At 40.0% G+C, this 20,182-nt stretch overlaps 1 protein-coding gene and 1 long non-coding RNA gene across 3 annotated transcripts in view; one reads left to right on the top strand and one right to left on the bottom strand.

Moving 5' to 3' along the window:
• Positions 1-272: 272 nt before the first annotated feature.
• On the bottom strand, positions 273-1,353 carry LOC131700607 (uncharacterized). Its single transcript, XR_009308444.1, has 2 exons — positions 1,291-1,353; positions 273-768 (listed from the first exon to the last, which is right to left on the bottom strand). It is a non-coding gene; the product is annotated as an uncharacterized LOC131700607 (long non-coding RNA).
• Positions 1,354-1,963: 610 nt separating this feature from the next.
• Positions 1,964-20,182, top strand: part of LOC117409513 (N-acetylgalactosaminyltransferase 7-like) — a 34,806-nt gene continuing 16,587 nt past the window's right edge. The window contains exons 1-2 of one of the 2 annotated variants that reach the window (XM_034015692.3): positions 1,964-2,300; positions 14,752-15,206. In XM_034015692.3, the coding sequence (XP_033871583.2) occupies positions 2,178-2,300; positions 14,752-15,206 (578 nt within the window). In that variant the 5' untranslated portion in view covers positions 1,964-2,177. The remainder of the gene's footprint in view (positions 2,301-14,751; positions 15,207-20,182) is intronic. The other variant, XM_034015691.3, reaches the window with a different exon arrangement.

Here is a 20,182-nt window from a genome sequence, read left to right as displayed (position 1 = left end):
TGATGATCAAGTGAAATGAGACAGAATTTGCTGTAATAATGGTGAAACCCAGGTGTCTCCCACTAAATTTTGAGTAAGATTTGCTGCGATTTTTCTGCACAGTGTTAAAAATCCATGACTTTACTTGTGTGTTATAATGGCATTAACTGCCACATACTCTACAGTTATTTTCATATTTTTCTTTGGACTCAGCCTTTTTTGCCCTCTCATTTATACACGTCACCCCAAAGGACATCATGTCACACCAAAGGAAGAAACAAGAAGCAGTGAGATTTTCCCCTTTCAAAAATATATTTTATGAAACTTTCAAAAGTGTGTGAACACCATACAATATTTTCTTTATTTTATGTTGTTTTGATTGCCTCTTGGAGTTTGGTAGACTTTTCTTTTTTACTTGTAAGGGAGGTGGTGAAGGTTGTGGTGTGCTGCATTCCCTCTCTCTTCTCCACTCTTCTTCTGTCCATGTCATCTCTCCCTCTCATCATCTTTCCCTCTCTCTATATTTCCCTCATGCTCAATGATAAAGAGATGAAACTGAGAAAGGCTTTAGTCAAGATCCAGGTGCTATCTATTGTTGCCACATACTCCTAATGGCATTGTCTTCTACCACCTACCCCCTTACACACACACACTTATTCTATCATCTTATTCTGTTAACTTTCTGCGTCTCCTTCTCAGGATTTCCTCTCTTTCTGGGATCAGCGTTTAGTCTCTTCCTGCATCTTCTTGTCTTCTCTTTACTTGTCATTTTTCTGCCTCAACCTCAAACTGACAAAAAGCATTCAGTTATCAACAGAATACAGTAAGATTACATTACATTAGTAAAACACAGTTCACAGGATTACAAGTTGTTTCAGATGATTGAAAAATAATTAGTTTGCATAAAATGTACCTCACATCACTTAAAATGTTCAACATGATATTCAATTGGTGCAAATAACTCTGTAAAACACCATTTATACTGGTTTATTATGAGAACATGTCCACTGGTGTGACAGCTGTGTCCTCTGGAGTGACATGAAAATGGTGTCACACCAGTGGACATATCTATCACACCAATGGACTTCTCATGATATTTGGCCATTTTGGGGCTTTATGATGATTCTCAAGCATTCCATTTTAACTCACTGGACTCTTTTCCCATTGGTTTTCATAGTTTAATGATTAAAAAGGTATACTTTTTTTGCATACTCATTTAAAAGGTGTCACACCAAAGGATGTAACAGATGGACACAAAGGGCAGTGCTAGAAAAGTGCAATATTTTGATACTTTTATGTTAAAAAACTCACCCTCTGGCCACACCATGTGCTCCAGCGATGTCATCTGTACTTCCTGATTGAGGAAGGACCCACTTCTCCACAATGGTGTCCAAGAAAATGCACGTTTTAAAATCACATTATGGTGTCACACCGCGGGACGTCCTCTTTGCGGACAACACATAAACTATCATAACTATTTAAAAATGTAATTTATAGACTTGAGGAATATCATTCTTATAAATATACTTCTGTGTTGACATGCCAGGAATTTGAGAGTGGACTTTTAGTAATCATTCTTAAAATGATCAATGTTTTTTCAATTTTGCGGCCCTTCATAACAGTCACACCAGTGGACGTTGATCATGTTTAGTTCAACATTCCCCCAGAATTGTTGTGCATTTTGCAACTTTTCATAGAGTTTAGATTAAATACAAAGCCTTTTACTATATGACACAGTTTTAATCAAAATAAAATTAAGTTATAATTGTTTTTTGCTCCATGGAAAGCAAAAACAACACGCCACATCAACTACTCAAATATTAGTATAGTGCCACATATGAAAATTATTGTAAGCATTACCACTCCCACTGGTAAATACACCAGGTATAAGTGTAACCTGAAACGGCCTTTTAAAATATTCGACGTTCTATAATATTCAACTTCCAGGATTGGGTAGCCAGTTCACACACCCTTGTCAATCTTTGGGCTAGGTACTGTATTAAATCGCATGGCTATGCCGGAGTAAGAGGGAGAAGTTTTACATACAGGAAGGCAAAGCAGGGGGCAGCACCAGAAGAGAAGGATTTGAACAGAATTCAAACTGGACAAGGCGAACACGGGCAGGAACAGCGACGGCATATACAGCCCCCTAAATTTAACATTTAATTGAATTAATTTAGTTTCGCGTTATTTTCATTATGAGGTTAAAAATAGGTTTTATTTTGCGCAGTTTGCTAATCGTAGGCACTTTTATAGGTTTGATTGTGTTCTGGTCATCTCGTACACCCAAATCCAGCGACGAAAAACCATTTGTGGAAGTGGTAAGTGATTTATTTTTTAAAATTGTATGTAATACAATTTTTTTGTTGTATCTTGTATGTATCATTCCCGTTCCATATTAAAGGTAATGTATTTTATTTACAGTATGGGTCGTTGTCATGGAGATCCAGTGTTTTTTTTTTTTAAACCAAGGAGTAACGAGTGAATGGAATGCAATTTAAATAGTACATTGATAGTAATCCATGATGTACATAGTTACTAGCTTTCTGAAAATGAGGATAATGTTATGTATAACAAACTAGCGAGCGTTGCTGGACGAGAGTAAACCCGGAAGAATGTGTTTGCACTTGATTCATACTGCAGGATGGGACCCCAACACAGCAGGCCTGATTTTTATTTATTTATTGAAAATAAAGATAATGCCTTTTTTTTTTTTTTTTTTTTTTTTAGCATGCCATGTCAGTAACTGATTTGCAAATATGTGAAGGCTGTCGTTTAGTGTTTTTTTTTTTAAACAAGCTTAGACCAAATATATTCGATACATTTAGAAAAGATGAGTACTTGTGTTTTTTTCTTTCCAGTAATTTAAATTAGTTGACTTTTTGTGTAGCGGTTTATTATGTTATTGGACTTTTGTTACGAGTTTAGTAGTACATTTTTAAATTGAGTGCGCGTTGAAATAAAAAATAATAAAAAAAAAACCCCAATAAGAATGTATCTACAGTAAGTCCCACGTAGTGTTTGTTAGTGCTAGCACAAATATTACTGGTGTAACGCAAGACGTCTACCCCCTGCATAACTCAATGTAGCTGTACTCACACACACACCAAAAAAAAAAAAAAAAAAAAACAGTACTTGCATTTAAGACGTAAATATATATTACAAAAGCATGAATGTTATACATATTTATTTAAAATAGTAAAAAGTAACACAGGTAATGTTATAAACGATGTATTTACTTGTATATGTTTTGCTTGTTTTTGTTTCCTCACAATTTTACAGTACAAGCACCGCTTGTGCAGTTGGTCCAAAAAAAAAAAAAAGTTTAAAATGTAACTGTCCTGAAGCACTTATTTATGCATTTGTAATATATTCAAGTCTTAAATGCAAGTACTGGTGTAGCATGAGAAACTGCACCCCATGAGATAATGCATCCAGTGTTGCCAGCTCCACAAAGCAGGAAGTTGCTAGAGAAACCACACAAAGTCGCTAGATGTCGCTATTTAGACATTCTAAAGTCGCCAGAAATGTCGCTAGACAATTCACCACTCCTCTTGGAATTGTTTAATCAGAGTTCACCAATATAAACAATATGAAATGTATTAATGGTGGTCGATCATTTTTAAACGTCCTATTTATGGTTGTCTGGATTACCTACTTATACAGAGTTAGTCTGATGTAATTGATTTTATTGTAACATTATACGTCACTGTGGTGGCTTCTTAGTAAACGATTTTAACACTTATTAGCTTGTAAGCTAGGTATCCTATACATTACGACTCATCATCCAGTCACTGTGCTTCACATATCACTTCCAACTCTTACATTCTAGAATAATTCCAGGCGTATAGACTTCCCAGTCTTCAGAAAACAATACGCTTTTATTTACTTGCATCCAATAATAGTCAAACGAGTGCAAAATCCTTCCAATACAGCAATAATATGTTCAGTGACACTAACTCCATCCAAAAGCATAAACGAGTATTCTTCAGTTTAACTAGTTTCTTATCCTTATGTCTTTATATCCTTTATCCTTAGGTCCTTTTATATTTTTAGTGTCCCTTTTTATGATTTCTATGTATATAGTCTTGTTATTAAGCTATATACGTATCAACGGTGGAAAACTGTATTTGCTCCTCCGCTTACAAAAACTCACTGTCATCTGTGTTCTTTTCTTTTTATCGCTTACTTTCCAAATCGAATTCAAAAATAATAATAATGTCATTAGCTATAAACGAAACTACCACTTGAGGGCGCAGTGCAAGAAAAGGCGCACATACCAATCCATAAACAGTAATAATAATTACACATCTAAATAAACTAAAATAAGAATACATTATTTTTATAATTATGTTGTGATGGTACAATCTGGCGGCTTCTTTCTCTGAAAATCCCCATTGTTGGCAGTGAAAGTCACTAGATTTGTCGCTAGTTGCTTTTTTTTTCTTCTTTTTTTTTTTATTTAGTCCTTGCCAATTATTATTTTTTATTATTTTCTCCCCAATTTGGAATGGCCAGTTATTACTCACCGCTACACCCCTGCGCTGACTCGGGAGGGCGAAGACAAACACATGCTGTCCTCCGAAGCATGTGCCGTCAAGCGACCACTTTTTTTCACACTGCAGACTCACCATGCAGCCATCCAAGAGCTACAGGATCAGAGGACAACGCAGCTCTTGGACAGCTTACAGGCAGCTTACCCTGGCTTACAGGCAGCTTACCCTGGCCGACCTAACCCTCCCTCCCCCCGGGCGGCTCTCAGCCAATTGAGCGCCGCCCCCTGGAAGCTCCCGTCCTCGGTCGGTAAAGGAATAGCCTGTACTCGAACTTGCGACGTCAAGACAGTAGGGCACATCCTGCACTCCACATGGAGCGCCTTTACTGGATGCGCCACTTGGGAGCCCCGCTAGTTGCTTTGACAATGTTTTTTTCGCTAGGGAGACCCAAAAGTCACTAGATCTAGCGACCAAAATTGCTAAGTTGGCAACACTGAATGCACCCCTTTCAGCGCTGTTGAGAAGGGTATTACTGCAGCCTGTAGCTGCTGTCTCATAGTGGCTGTCAAATAGCGGAACTTGAAGTTCTCACACGGTATGTGGTGGCCGTTATTTTATTTCAGTGTGAGGTCATTGTTTGGTACAGAAGCGCATTGCTGCCATACATATATATTGCAGCAATCTCGGTTAACGCGGGCAGGCGCATCACACAGGGCGAGGCAATCCACACAGGCGGAGAGCGGGCGCGAACCCAGGACCTCTCGCACTAAAGCATAGCACCGATACCGCTGTACAAAAGAGCCGGCGCCATTGCAAGGAGCACATATCGGGCTTACGTCTTTGTGTGTGATTGACACCTACCAGCCCTGCTGCTGCCTTTCCTGTGCACGCTACACTCTCCCCTGCCAGCCTCAAGTCCGCCCCGGACTTGCTCACCAGTCTACAGTCCGACGAGTGCGTGCTGGGGTACCTGTGTCCACTTCTGACACCAATGTAGTGATCTCGGTTAATACAGGCTGGCGCATCACACAGGGCAAGGCAATCCACACACAGGCCTGCTGCTGCCTTCCCCCGTGCATGCTACTCATATATATATATTATATATATATATATATATATAGGGCAGGTGCTCGGTGCACGCGGTGCTCGGTATGCGTGGTGCAGACGGTGCTTGGTACCCACTGCTACATTGTTAGTGCTTGGTGCTTCACGGTACTCGGTGCTCACAGTGTTCGCACTTTTAGTCCATGCTTGAGCGTAGTGCAAGCGGTGTTCAGTGCACAGCCCATGTGCAACACCAGGCCCATGTCAGGCAAGTCAGGGTTCCACCCCTGCATGTCCTTCAATGCGAATATCCCGCAAGAGGATAAACATACCCTCTGTGCTTGGGTTTCCAACGTGCCACCTTGGCACTCAAGAGAGACGTGGCCTGCAGCATCTGTGCGGCTTTTCAGCCCCGGGTGAAGGAAGCTAGGTTGGAGAGGGCCACGAAGGCGAGCTCCGTGTCCCCTATGGCCGGACCATCGGTGGCTCTTGGAGCGCCAGAGCCCCTCCTCCATGACCTGTCCCAGGAACCCCTGCTGGACATCATTGATGCACAGGCCTCCCATAGCTGCTCCCCATCTCTGCAGACGAGAAGGGTGAAGCGTTTCAGGCTGGCGAGGGACATTATGGACCTCAAAGCCCAGATGGCCCAGGTCCTGCAGCTCTTGGCCAAACAGGCACCCCGTTGCCGCCCCAATTGCCATACCCCCAGGGTGGATGGGAAGAGGTGTCCCAGCTGGCGCAAGAGGACACGCTTTCCATAGAGGCCTCTGGGGAGGGGGCATCCTATTCTGACATGCAGGTGGACTAACCACCTGCAGAGGTAGAACCTGGCTTCAAGGTAACCTCTGAAGCCAGTGCTCCCCTGTTGTCTAGCTCGGTTTTGGCACTTCTGGGACGCACTGCAGCCTTCCTGCAGGTCCCCTGGATGCCAGTGGCAGAACCACGCCGGTCCATTTTCCGGACGCAGACGATGGCTCCTTGACCTCAAAAGTTCCCAGCCTTTCCAGATTTCATGGAGGAGGTACACTCCTCCTGGGATCGTCCGGCCTCAGGTCCTAGCGTGTTAAAACAGGCCGCACTGCTTGCCTCTCTAGAAGGCATGGAAAAGCTTGGCCTAGCGGGTTTCCCCCGGTAGACTCCACCATCGTGGCCCTGGTTAAGGCCCTGCCGGTGGGTGGGTGGGTTGGCTAGAGACCCGGCGTGCCTGAATCCTCATGCAGCGTGACGGAAATGCATCTCACACGGGTGTATGCAGCAGAGGCACAGGCAACTTGCCTGTCAGACACGGTGAGTGTGCTCATGGCTTATATGGATGGTGTACTGCATGAGGCCCCGCTCCCTGAGCCGGTGGCCATGGAGCTGCGTCTCTTGTCCAGCACACTGCTGCAGATCTCCGGTCTCCAAGGGCAAGCTCTTGGTCGGAGTCTGGCTAGCTTGATTGTGGCTCGTAGACAGCTGTAGCTGTCACAAGCCAGAGTTCTGATGCTGATAAGGCCGCACTGCTAGACACACCTATATCCCCAGGACATACTTTTGGGCCAGCTGTGGAGGAGATCTTACAGAGATCCCACCGGGAACACGAGGCGTCCCGACAGGTGGCCGTGTTGCTCCCTCCCCGTGCTTCCGCTTGGGGCAGGTTGAACCGCAGATGAGCTCCTCGGACGCGGACTGTCACCAGAACAGTACCAGTCCCCACGGCTCCGCTTGGTGACATAAGACATCGCCTACAGGGCACACCAGCAGCAAACAACTGGGCCCACACGACAGGCAGAGGGAACGGAGGATGTGGCCAGCCCACACGCCAGCATCACAGGAGGCTTAGCAGCCCGAGCAGGCTGGCGGCCTCAGACCCCCGTTTTGGCACAACAACTGCAGTACTGGCACGCTTGCACCTCAGACTCCTGGGTGCTTGCCACCGTGCACAACGGTTACGTGCTTCAGTTCTGCTTGGGACCTCCTCCCTTTCGAGGTATTACGAATACTTTCGTGACAGACCCTCTCCAGGCCTCGGTACTTCAAAAGGAAGTGGCCACCTTGCTGTGCAAGCAAGCCATTTGTCTTGTAGACCCCACCTGCCATGGAGAGGGGTACTACTCAAGGTATTTTCTGGTGCCCATAAAAGATGGCGGCTTTTGCCCTATCCTAGACCTGAGTCTCCTCAACGGGTTCTTAAAATAAACTGTCACATTATCCAGTCCGTCCGGCCGGGCGACTGGTTCACCACCGTGGGCTTACATATACTTTCACGTTCCCATTCGTCCAGAGCACAGGAAGTATCTCCCTTGAAAAGAGAAGCGAAGCGTTTACAAGTTTGCTGAGCTGCCATTCGGCCTCTCCTTAGCTCCCTGCGTTGACGCTATCCTGGCCCCCCTGCGGCTGCAGGGGATCAGAGTAATAAATCTCGATGACTGGTTGATCTGTTCCCAGTCACGAGATGGAGCAGTGGCCCACATGGCGGTCGTGACAGAGCATCTGGCGAAGCTGGGCCTCACCATCAACGATGCAAAGAGTTGGCTTACACTGGTGCAGTGCACAACGTACTTGGGGCTCTGGCTGGACTCCAGTATGATGCGTGCATACCTGTCAGATGACAGAGTTGCAGCTATCCAGGGTTGCCTCTCCCTGTTTCAACAGGGATCGCAGGTCACCCTCCTATTGTGCCAGAAACTATTGGGTCGGCTGACTGTGTCTCACGCGTGTTCGGCAGCCCTACGCTGATGGAGGACGACCTCTCACCTGAGCGAAGGTGTGTGAATGGGGAGTAGTGTTAAACTGCAAAGTGGTGACGACAGATGCCTCCAACTTGGGTTGGGGGGGGGGGGGGGTCTGCGAAGGCAGATAAGTACGCAGATCCTGTTTTTATATGCTTTCCCACCTATACCGCTGCTCCCGGCCTTTCTCAAAAAGGTCCGGTTAGAGGAAGCATCAGTTCTTCTAGTGGCCCAGGAGAATCTGGTTTTCGACCCTGTGCCAGCTGTTACACGGCCAGCTCTGGGAGATCCCACTGCGCATGGATCTGCGTGTTCTTTGATAGGCTGTTTGGCTGTGTTCTGACTCATGAAAATGCATTTTACTTCTATTAATGTGATCAGCTGAGAGGCTTCTTGCAAACCGCACAGCCCTGAACTCGACAAAACACCCAACTACCAGTCAATCAAGCATTGTCTGAATAACAAGCCTGAAGTATCCCACTTAAAATGAAAACGTCAAATTCTTCGAAATACACCAGAACGGTGTTTCTGGTTGTCAGGTTTTCTTTCTGAGCGCTCCACTTGCCTTTAATGTTGTAATTAGCATTATGAAACCATCACAGTTTCATAAGTTAATTATGGAAAAATGATAATGACAAAATAAGCTCACATTCCTAAAACAACAGTGGTGATCGCTTTACCGTTGCTGCTCGGAGGTTGTAGCTACACTAACTGTTTCATTAAACAAAGACTTCACCCTCACTAAACTAGTCAAATAAAATGAGTAATGATTGCGATGATTAATTATGTGTTTGCATTATAAGAGCACTTCTTAAGATGTAGAGCAATTAATTTTTTTCCGCCGCCTTTATTCTGCACGTTAAGTTATTCGTTGGAGTAGAAACAAGTCTTTTAAAAGTTCATCAGTTCATCATAATAAAAACAATCAGCATAAAACATATTTAAAGGCAGGTACATTGTCAAAGAATAGCGACAAAAATTATAAATTATTAAATTAAAATACAGACAGTAGCCTACTACACACATCAATCACTCTACATAAGTAAATAGACAGTAAACATGTTGAAAAGCACAGTGGCTATAGATATCAGCGGGATTTGGGAATTTATGTATGCACACGAGGGATGAAATGCATTTTATTTTGCAGCAAAGCAACGTGTAAAAGAGCCTAATAAAATAATTATTACTATGATTTTTTACGGAGACCCGTGCCTCATAGCTGGCTACGGCCTGGAACACTTACTTTACATAAATATTACTTTACACTGACTCGCAAGGTGCTTGTCCCTAAAACTGAACTCAACTACACCTTATGAAGTCTATTAAGTACTACATTCTTGTTTTTTATGCATGCTGAAATGGAAAAAGCATTATCAGTTTCACACAAATTTAATCGTTAAACATCAACAGTGGAAAGGTGTGCACTCGCCGTACTCGTACCATATTCTATTTTCCTTTTCTTGTGTCAGATCGGGACACGCATAGCATCAGAATAAAGGGGATGAATTGGCATTTAATATGTTAATAGTACGTAATACGTTATTGAGATATTTAGATTTTAAACATGAGAAGTTTCGTTTCCACCTTTCTATTGATAAAGGAAGGGGATGCAGGATATCATATTCTGTTGTTCAATGACACGTTTGGTCACGTGACTGTACAGGCCTGCACTATCTCATGGGGTGTGGTTTCTCATGCTGCACCAGTTTTGCGTTAGAAGTGGTACATCGTCAGAATGTGGTACATGTACCAAAACCTGATCCATGTAATGTCAGAACGTGGTACACTGTCACATTGAAAGTGGTACTTGGTACAGGTGCAGTCAGTTGCGATCTGATGGGTGTTTTCCTATTGTCAAACAGATGTACATTTTTTATAAACTTAAACTGGAAACAGACAATCAATTTCTCTAAAAAGAAAAAAGTTGCATAAGAAACAAAATGTACAAGACCCATCATATGATAAATATCCACATACTATTTTCTTAATGGTGGAAAAAGATGACAAATTACTTTAAAAAAGACGTAAAAGACAGAAAACAGCATAACGTACCAGATTTGAATGTGCGCTTCCCGGTTTTCATAGCAGAAGTTGTTTAGGCCTGCGCGAGCAAACGCATTGTGCTGCGTACCACTTTTTAGAGCATACCTGAAAATAACGCTACACCGTTTTTTGTTGAAAAAATAAAAAAACACAATTTGGCTGTTACTTCCAAAATTTGGTATATATAATGTGCCAGTAGGTTTTGGGTCTGAGAGTAAACTACCCTCTAACTTTAACACTGAGAGAGTAAAATGTATTTTCAGGGGGTAAAATGCAACATTACCTTGAAGTCATGCATAATCTCGATAAATAGTACACAATCTTATGGAGTAGGCATTAAAAAAGAACCTTCCATTTTAATTGCAGTTTTACTTTGAACTACTGTACAATTGTTTGCGTGTGTTCTCAAAGTCCTTTATCGGCTCGGCGCATTTTTTTCGAGGTAAAACATTAGTACTGTTAAATTTTCAGATGTTGATTTTGCTTAAGTGTCCTTCCAGCCCCCCCCCCCCCCCCCCCAAAAAACAACTTTGTGCTGATATTATCAATAAACACGTACAGTAATCTGTCATGTATCCACCCATCACATATCCGCCCTAACCGTTTATCCACTACAATTAAGCTCTTAAGCAAAATGCTACAGGAAAACGAAAGCGAGTTGTGTTTAGAATTTATTTTTATTTTTTTGTAAACCTATGCATTTTGCTAGTGTGTAAATTATCTGACACTAATGTAAGTGTATACAGCAGCCCTGTGCATACACTTCGCTGACGTGTGTGTGTGTGTGAGAGAGTGAGAGAGAACCAGGGTTGCATACCAAAGAATAAGTAAGCAAGTCAACAGCCGGACAGCGAATGCACGCACCCACACGGCATGTATCTTTCTAAACAAAGGATTTAGGGGAGCTCTCTAATAAAAGCTGAATCTCAAAACAGTAATTGTGTGAATATAGTAATTGTTACAACTGTGTATAATGGCATTTAAAACCTGATTCATTTATCTGACTTTTTAGATATCCGCCTTTACTCTGGTTCCGCTACAGTCGGATATGCGACGGACTACACTACTTCTGTTTTAACTATAGGGTTATGATAGTGCTTTGAACGAAATCACAAGGGAGAATCATACTGCCTCGCCCTTGTTCCATAACTTGGCCCATCTAATTACATATAGGTGTCAGACAACCTTATTTTTCGTGTAGAGGTATGGCATCAGCTAGATACTTCGGTTATCCCACTGATTTTTAAATTAATTGTTTCAAACTATAGGTTAAAACATAATTAAATTTAGTGCTGTTTAGGGCCAGTATTTTGACATTGTCTGGCAACATAACATGAATTGAGGGTTCCTTCAGACACATCCCAGTCTGTATTTCAGATTTGCTTTTCATATATAATATAAAGTATTTCAGAGTATTAAAATGGGTTGGTTGTGTTGGTGCCGTTACAGTTTAGCTGCTTTGTCATTTAATATTGTTGTACTTTTACATATTTATAACTGCAGAAGAACTGCTAAAGAAAGTTCTATTAATGTGATCAGCTGAGAGGCATTCTTTAGCACAAGGTATGAAGATGCTGGGGATATTAAGAAATGTATGTCTGTCTGTCTTGATGTACCTATGTCACACATGTTTTAATACTGTACAATTAATATAGGTCATGATGAACTGTCAGTATTTTTTCATTATGATAGCTCTAGGTTTGTATATACAGTATGGTGGGGGATGTATTTTACTTGCATGCATTTTGTGTAGGGGCTGTGTGGCCTTTTTTAGAACAGTTGAGACCAGTGAGGTGCTGAACCAGGGAGATAAAAAGCAAGTGTAGCTACAGTATGCAAACAAGCATGTGTTACAATGTATACTTTGCATTTAGTATTTGTTTAAATCAAATCACAGATTTGTCTGTCAGGCATGTGCTATGATCATAGACATACCAAAAATTACACAAAAGCTTGAATGTCACTCTGCTAGGCTGCTACTGTATGCAGTTGAAGTAGAATCTACACAGCAACATACCACAATGTGTTTGCCACATTTATTTATATATTTTATTTTTTCTATGTTTTCAGTGCATTTAGTACTTGGTAGTTTTTTTTTCTCTGTTTTTAACTGGGAGCAATAAGTGTAGACTCTAGGTTAATGCCTTTTAACAGACATAATAATATGGTAAATCTTAAATGTATGTTCCCCACCCAAAAACAAGTTAAGGAATAAATGTTGAATTAACTAGTATTTGGAAAGGGAACATAATTGAGAGTGTGTGTTGTGTCTTTTTATTTATTTATTTATTTATTTTATTTTTTTACAACATGCACTCAGATTTCAGGTTCTACTTGATATTTTGCATGTGATTTGTGTAGTCTTGGAAATACTGTATCCTAGACATGGTTTCCATTTCATAAGAACATAACAACGTAGGAAAGGTTACAAACGAGAGGTGGCCATTCGGCCCATCTTGCTCATTTGGTTGTTAGTAGCTTATTGATCCCAAAATCTCATCAGGCAACTTCTTGAAGGATCCCAGGGTGTCAGCCTCAACAACATTACTGGGGAGTTGGTTCCACTCTCACAATTCTCTGTGTTTAAAAAATAATAATAATAATAATAATAATAATAAATACCTTCTATTTTCTGTTCTGAATGCCCCTTTATCTAATCTCCATTTGTGACCCCTGGTCCTTGTTTCTTTTTTCAGGCCGAAAAAGTCCCCTGGGTCGACATTGTCAGTAACTTTTAGAATTTTGAATGCTTGAATCAGATCGCAGCGAAGTCTTCTTTGTTCAAGACTGAATAGATTAAATTATTTTAGCCCTGTCTGCATATGACATGTCTTTTAAACCCTTTTAATTCTGGTCACTCTTCTTTGCACTTTCTAGAGCAGCAATATCCTTTTTGTAGCGAGGTGATGAGAACTGAACACAATATTCTAGATGAGGTCTTACTAATGCATTGTAAAGTTTTAGAATTGCTTCCCTTAATTATAAATTCAACACTTTTTCATAGATTCCTTCTTCAATTTCAGTATCTCCCATATGGTAGTTATAATGCCCATTTTTATTGCCTGCATGCAGTACCTTACACTTTTCTCTATTAAATGTCATTTAACATGTCTGCCCAGTTCTGAATGCTGTGTAGATCATTTTGAATGACCTTTGCTGCTGCAACGGTGTTTGCCACTCCTCCTATTTTTGTGTTGTCTGCAAATTTAACAAGTTTGCTTACTATACCAGAATCTAAGTCATTAATGTAGATTAGGAAGAGCAAATGACCTAATACTGATCCCTGTGGTACTCCACGGGTTACCTCGCTCCATTTTGAGGTTTCTCCTCTAATCAGTACTTTCTGTTTTCTACATGTTAACCACTCCCTAATCCATGTGCATGCATTTCCTTGAATCCCTACTGCATTCAGTTTGAGAATTAATCTTTTATGCAGGACTTTGTCAAAAGCCTTCTGAAATCTAAATAAACCATGTCATATGCTGTGCAATTCTCCATTGTCGATGTTGCATCCTCAAAAAAATCAGGCAAGTTAGTTAGACACCATCTCCCTTTCCTAAAACCATGATGACTGTCTCCCAGGATACTATTACCATAGGTAATTTTTAGTGCTGGGACAAATATCTGAATATTCAAACAAATATTTTTTTTACATGTATTCAGATATAAAAATCAGATGTTCGTATTTAGAAATGACAACTGTATCTTGCACTTCTTTACCGTCTTGCCAGAATTTGCGTGACAGTTTTCAAAAAATGGCAAATGAAAAAGAGCTCCGTGTGTTATGTGAGATTAATATAGTGCGTGGCTAAGTATGTGAACTTGCCCCGCGCACTGAATGCATGCCTGCCACAGGGCTCCCCTGGGCCTGAGGGAAGCATACACTTGTGGGCCCCCTACCCTTGAACAAACAGCCACACACACATACACACACACGCCTCTATATACATTATAGCCTTTATATCTAGCCCTCCACCCTTTTACAACAGGTACAATTCTCAGTTTAAATTATTATGAACGCCTGCATAAGTTTGACAGAATTAAACTATAAGGGGTATGCTAAATACATTTCAGAATAATAGTCCCTGTGCATGGAAAGTCTAGGTGTATGTATTGAATTATCTTAACTATGCATAACAAAACCTGAACCGGCCCATGAAACAAGCATAAAAACCTCAAGATTCTGTATTATGGGAAGTTAATTGGTTCTTGTCAGGAAATAAGGTATTCTTGTTAGGTACCATATTTCAAGTCAACCAAATCAATAGCAAATGATTTCGAATATATTTTTTGTTTGTTTCAATTAAAAAATGTAATTTTTTTTTTTTTTTTTTTTGCTTTCAGGCATGTTCTGTAATAGTCAACACCATCATTTTCTTGAAAGAGCTGCGGTGTTGAAAGACATTTTTGTCAAGTAGTGTTCTTGTGGTTTTTTTTTTGTTTAATTTATTTTTCTGACAATCTTTTTACTGCAGGAAGAAAGACTTGCCAACAATCATCTGCCCAATGTGAACGACAACGCCTTGGAGAACTTTAATCCTGTGGTCCCCTGGCCTCATGTAGAAGGGGTTGAAGTTGACCTAGAGTCCATCCGACAAAAGAATGATGGTAAAAAAGGACCACCTCATCCCCCGCAGGCTGGTGCAGATAATCAACAGGAAATAATGCAGAAACAGTATGTCAACTTTAAGCCACAGGAACATATCTACCCAGATCCTGTATTGAGATCTGGAGTGTTGGGAAACTTTGAACTGAAAGAACCTGAGCCTCAAGGAGTGTCTGGCGGTCCCGGTGAGGGAGCAAAGCCATTCGTGCTTGGGCCAGAGTATAAAGATGCCATCCAAGCCAGTGTCAGAGAGTTTGGTTTCAACATGGTGGTAAGCGAGATGATCTCCCTGGACCGCACTATAAGTGACCTGCGCCATGAAGAGTAAGTAGTCTTGCCTCTTTAAATGGGGTTCTATTGCCAGAAATGAAGGGTATACTCATGACATGAAGATTGTTATTTTATGTTTTCTGCTACTTCGTCACAGTTTTAGGGCAGCAGAGATCTGATATTCATTCACAGAGGTAGATTCAATGAAAAAATACTGTGCTGTTTCTGATCTGTGTTATTTCCCTGTTTTATGGCTCTGTATAAACTTCCAGTCATATAAGGACACTGTCCTAACAAACCATTGCATTACCAAAAGTGTTCTTTTAGGCTCTTTATTAAAACACCTAATATACACAGTCACATTAGAATGTTTGATTGAAAACTTCCATTTAAACGGGAACTAAGAAGGGAGCTGTATTTTTTATTTTTTTTTATTGAGTCTCCACCAAAGTTCTTCTAAAATGTATTTATTTACTCTGGGTACCTCAATTGAGATGTCATGTCTGATAGTGGTTGTTCCCAATGGATTCGTCTGTTGTGATGAGCCCCTTGCATGCCCAACTTACAAGACAAGAAGGAAACTGAGGAGTTGGAATTGGGTACTAAACTATTTTGGCTCTATAACTATCTGATATTTATAAGACGGTATTCCAAGAAGTGCAAAGAAGCCACTGAGACTAGATAGGTGGCAAATACCGAGTGCCAAAATACGCTATAGCTCCTGTGTTTGGATTTATACCCCCTAGTGGATGAAATGACACAATTCAAAGACTTTTTGCAAACTCATTCAGTTGTAATAGTGTTTATTCTGATTTATTAATCTAATTATCCTTGATTGAAAATGATGACCTGTATAGATCTCTACAGCTATGGCCAAAAGTTTTTCATCACCCTACAGAAGTGGTTCCCAGCCTTTTTCAATGTAGGGACCACCTTGGTGTTTGGATTTTTCGCATGGACCACTTGCCACGCATTTGTTCACAATAGCATTTTTAAACACATTTTTATGTGTACATGTATAATTACATGTAGAAAGTAAAGTATGTATATAACTTACCTAACTTAACGAGATCCCTGCTACCAGTTCATCAAGCAATGTTGTCATTTCGCGCATTGAAAGTTGCTGATGGCAAAGTTCCCTTTTCTTTTGACAAATCCTTCTGACAGAACACACTGGGTTTTAGGGTCGCCCTGGAATCCAGTGCATGTAAATCCCAGTGTTAAATATACTGGATTGGATTGATGACACAGAGGCTTTCTTTTCTTAGAAGGTGGCTGAGCTTTGTCAGTTCCTGTTTCGGTTAATGATGGCATCAAGAACAGACTGTAGACATTATTGCCCGAGGTAGTGTTAAGAGAATTTCCTTTTCAGATATAGTCTTGAGATATTAAACCTGGAAATAAAACCTGAAATTGATCATTCACACTACGGTACAATTCACAAGCCAAGCAACAAATACAGCCTCTTTTTGTTTTACATGAACTTCTGTTACTGTGTTAATCTCTCCAAAAACATCTAATATGAAAATAGGAATATTCTTATATCCCTGGCAAAAACTGTTGCACATATTTGAACTGTTGCACGTATTTTATATGAAAAGTACAAAAACTGTGGTTTTAATGTTTTTTTTTTTTTTTTTAATTTAGTCATGCCAACGAGTTGGGAATATTGATACAGTGCGCTACTTACTGGCTAAATAGAGAAGTCTGTAATTGACAAGACAAATGTTCCTTCACAATGTGTAAGTTATTTAGTTACTATTTGTTTCACATAGAAAGCTGTTTCAGTTAATGGTGGCTTTGAAGGCAATTTTTGGTATTCAGAGCTAATATAAATTATAAATACACGTATTAATAGAAGACGGATGCAGACTATCTTATAATGACATATAATGTGGTTAAAGCTGTTTGTTGGGTTGCATAGTAATACACATTGTTGTAGTACAACGTGTGATTCTGTAGAAATGGTTTTTTGCAAGAACTGCTTAAAATAATTTTGGGAGTTGTTTGCGGACCACCAGTTGGGAACCACTGCTCTATAGAATTATCTAATTTTGCTTCATAAAGTCAAATGAAACTTAAGTTAACATATTGAATTACATACCACTTTGTAGTTTTCCATATACAAAAACTGAAAAAAGTGACATTACAAAATCTAACATGAAATACTGTACTGCTATTATGGCTTCTGGTAGACTTTTGCAATATCATTTTGTAGTTTCTGTGATTTACAGGATGTTAAATAAAAGCTCTTAATTATGTTAAAAAAAAAAAAATGCTAGGTGATGCAAAACATTTGGCCATAGCTGTAGTATGCTAGCAACGTATGGAAAATAAAGTAAGTTTAAACCTATATTTTATAGATGAGTTTAGGTAATTACTTTCCTCAGATCAAGCTCTGCATCTGCTTAGCAATGCTGTTGTTGGATTTGGACAAATGCAATATGGATGCTAAAATGAGATCCAATAATTAATAGTCATGGTTACCTCATTATCAACAAGTTGTTTTTTTTCTGTTTATAATCACTATATCCATATGGCCAATCCATCAAAATATTGGCTTCCGTCAGTTTGACTGGCAGCAAAAGGTCTGTGACAGGCAGCTGGAAACATTGGGTGCGTTTACACTAGCGGAAATACTCCAGAAAGAGCGGACAAGAGGACGTATTCCGGAATATTTTAGTAGTGTAATCGCTAGCAAAAGCATTCCGGAATCCACCCTCTTATCCTCACAAAAGTTGAGTTTGTATTCTGGACTGAGAGGACAAGAGGACGGATTCCAGTATAATTTGTGAGTGTAAACGTGCTGAGGAAATATTCCGGCAAGATTTGAGAAAATACACAACAGGCACTGCACACCAACCAGCAATGTCATCACAGTGCTGCCTTCCCATAATTCATAAACACAAACAAGAAGATATTTTCAACTTGCAAGTCGTACCATCTAAGTAAAGTGCAACTTATTTCTGTACTTTTATGATAGGTTTGGTGTATCATCTGTTTGTTTTTTTTTGCATTTGTTTACTTTTTTCGATGTATAGACTGGGGGTCTGTGTAAGTAACTTATCAGTTCAATTTTTAAAACGTTTTCTGGAATTGAAAAGATTCAAATATGGTCTATTTTTTGTTTTCATTTTTTCGTTTTGGTGTAACATAAATACTTGCTATTTGTGTAATGAAAGGGTCGTAATCATCCTGTACCATAACGGCGGGGTAGAACACTGCAAATCAAATCAAATTGTATTCATATAGCACTTTCCACAGACCTACGGTAAACGACAAACGATTAAAATAAATCTAGAAAAAGCTTTTATTTATCTATTATTAGTTTTAATATTATTATTATGATGATGATGATGATGATTGCTGTACAGGCATAATTCGTGATATAAGCTGGTCATGATAAACCCGGTTTCACGTTTACCTATGACAGTACATTACAAGTGCAAGAACAAAAAGAAATAAAACTAACAGTGAATTAAGAGCAGTGTACAGGACAAATACGTTTTGTATCATTAACTGGAACGAAACTGTGTTATCTTAAAAAGGCATGAATTGTCGACTGATGAGAGCTGTCAATTAGGCATTGCACTTGATGTTTGTTTGTGTGCATTTGTATAAGACTGACTTAAAACAAGCAAAAATTGGTGACTTTGGACGGGGCAGCAGTGTGGAGTAGTGGTTAGGGCTCTGGACTCTTGACAGGAGGGTTGTGGGTTCAATCCCCAGTGGGGGACACTGCTGTTGTACCCTTGAGCAAGGTACTTTACCTAGATTGCTCCAGTAAAAACCCAACTGTATAAATGGGTAATTATATGTAAAAATAATGTGATATCTGTATAATGTGAAATAATGTATAATGTGATATCTTGTAACAATTGTAAGTCGCCCTGGATAAGGGCGTCTGCTAAGAAATAAATAATAATAATAATAATATTGAGAGGTAATTTCTCAAAGAACCTATGGAGCATGGCGAGTGGTTTTTGAAAATCATGATAATAAATGGGGTATTATATTAAGCGAGGCTATATAAAAGGGGTTCATTTGTATTTTCAAATGATAGTACTCGATGATATCGTCATTACAGCACAGCGTCAGCACATCTTTAGTTTACAAAGTACGCATACTCAGACTCTTTTCCTGAGAGAAGCACCACCTACTGTTTCTTACAAGTGTAAACGCACTGTTCCGGAACAGATTGTTCCAGAATCCTATCGGAAGGATTACGGAAAGCAAGTGTGAATGCACCTATTGGCTCACTAACAAGAGCGGATGAGTGCACCGCTAGACTACGGCCTTTTAAAGGCACAAGCAATCGAATAAGTGAGTGATTCGGCAGTTTCTGTTTTAGCGTATGTTTGTTAACAAAACAAGTCACTGATGGGCCAATTCAATCCACGCCCCTTTTTTGTTCCTCCTGGAGGGGAGGATTTATTTATTTGGTTTGTATTCATGATTGTGATTGACTGTGCCTTGTGTGTTCGTTGAAATGAAAGTATAAAGCAAGTGCAGTTTATTTTCATATTTTTGTATGATCTTTACATGTTATCTTTAGTCTAGATGTCAGTATAGTCTTATGTAAGTTTGTGCACCCTCCTGTCTTTTCAGTACAAAATGCTTTAACACTAGAACCTCCGCGGTTATACTCATACCTAAAACCGCCACCAGCAGTCATTATGATGGTTACATTTTCAACAACATCAATATTAAAATGAAAGACAAACTATTGGATACAACTCAAAAGTTTTATTCAAGCACATCCTATCAAACACCTGCACAGCCTGAAACACTATTTAAATGAACAATTAAACATAAAAGGGTTTATTTTCTAACTTGCCACATATAAAGCACTACTTCAAAAAATTAAAAACTATAATAAAATTAACATTTCAAAAGAAACTAGTGTGTAAACAGGTATAAGTACACAAAACTGTAAAAACGAAATTATTTTTTAATTTAAAACAAAAGTAACATATGTTTTCTCTTGCATGTATCAGTCTGTGCAGCACTGAATCCAGGTTGAGCTACAG

This window comes from Acipenser ruthenus, chromosome 2, assembly GCF_902713425.1.
Source record: "Acipenser ruthenus chromosome 2, fAciRut3.2 maternal haplotype, whole genome shotgun sequence".
Taxonomy (NCBI): Eukaryota; Metazoa; Chordata; class Actinopteri; order Acipenseriformes; family Acipenseridae; genus Acipenser; species Acipenser ruthenus.
The sequence above is the reverse complement of the archived record's forward strand: the minus strand, read 5'-3'. Positions and strand labels throughout refer to the sequence as shown.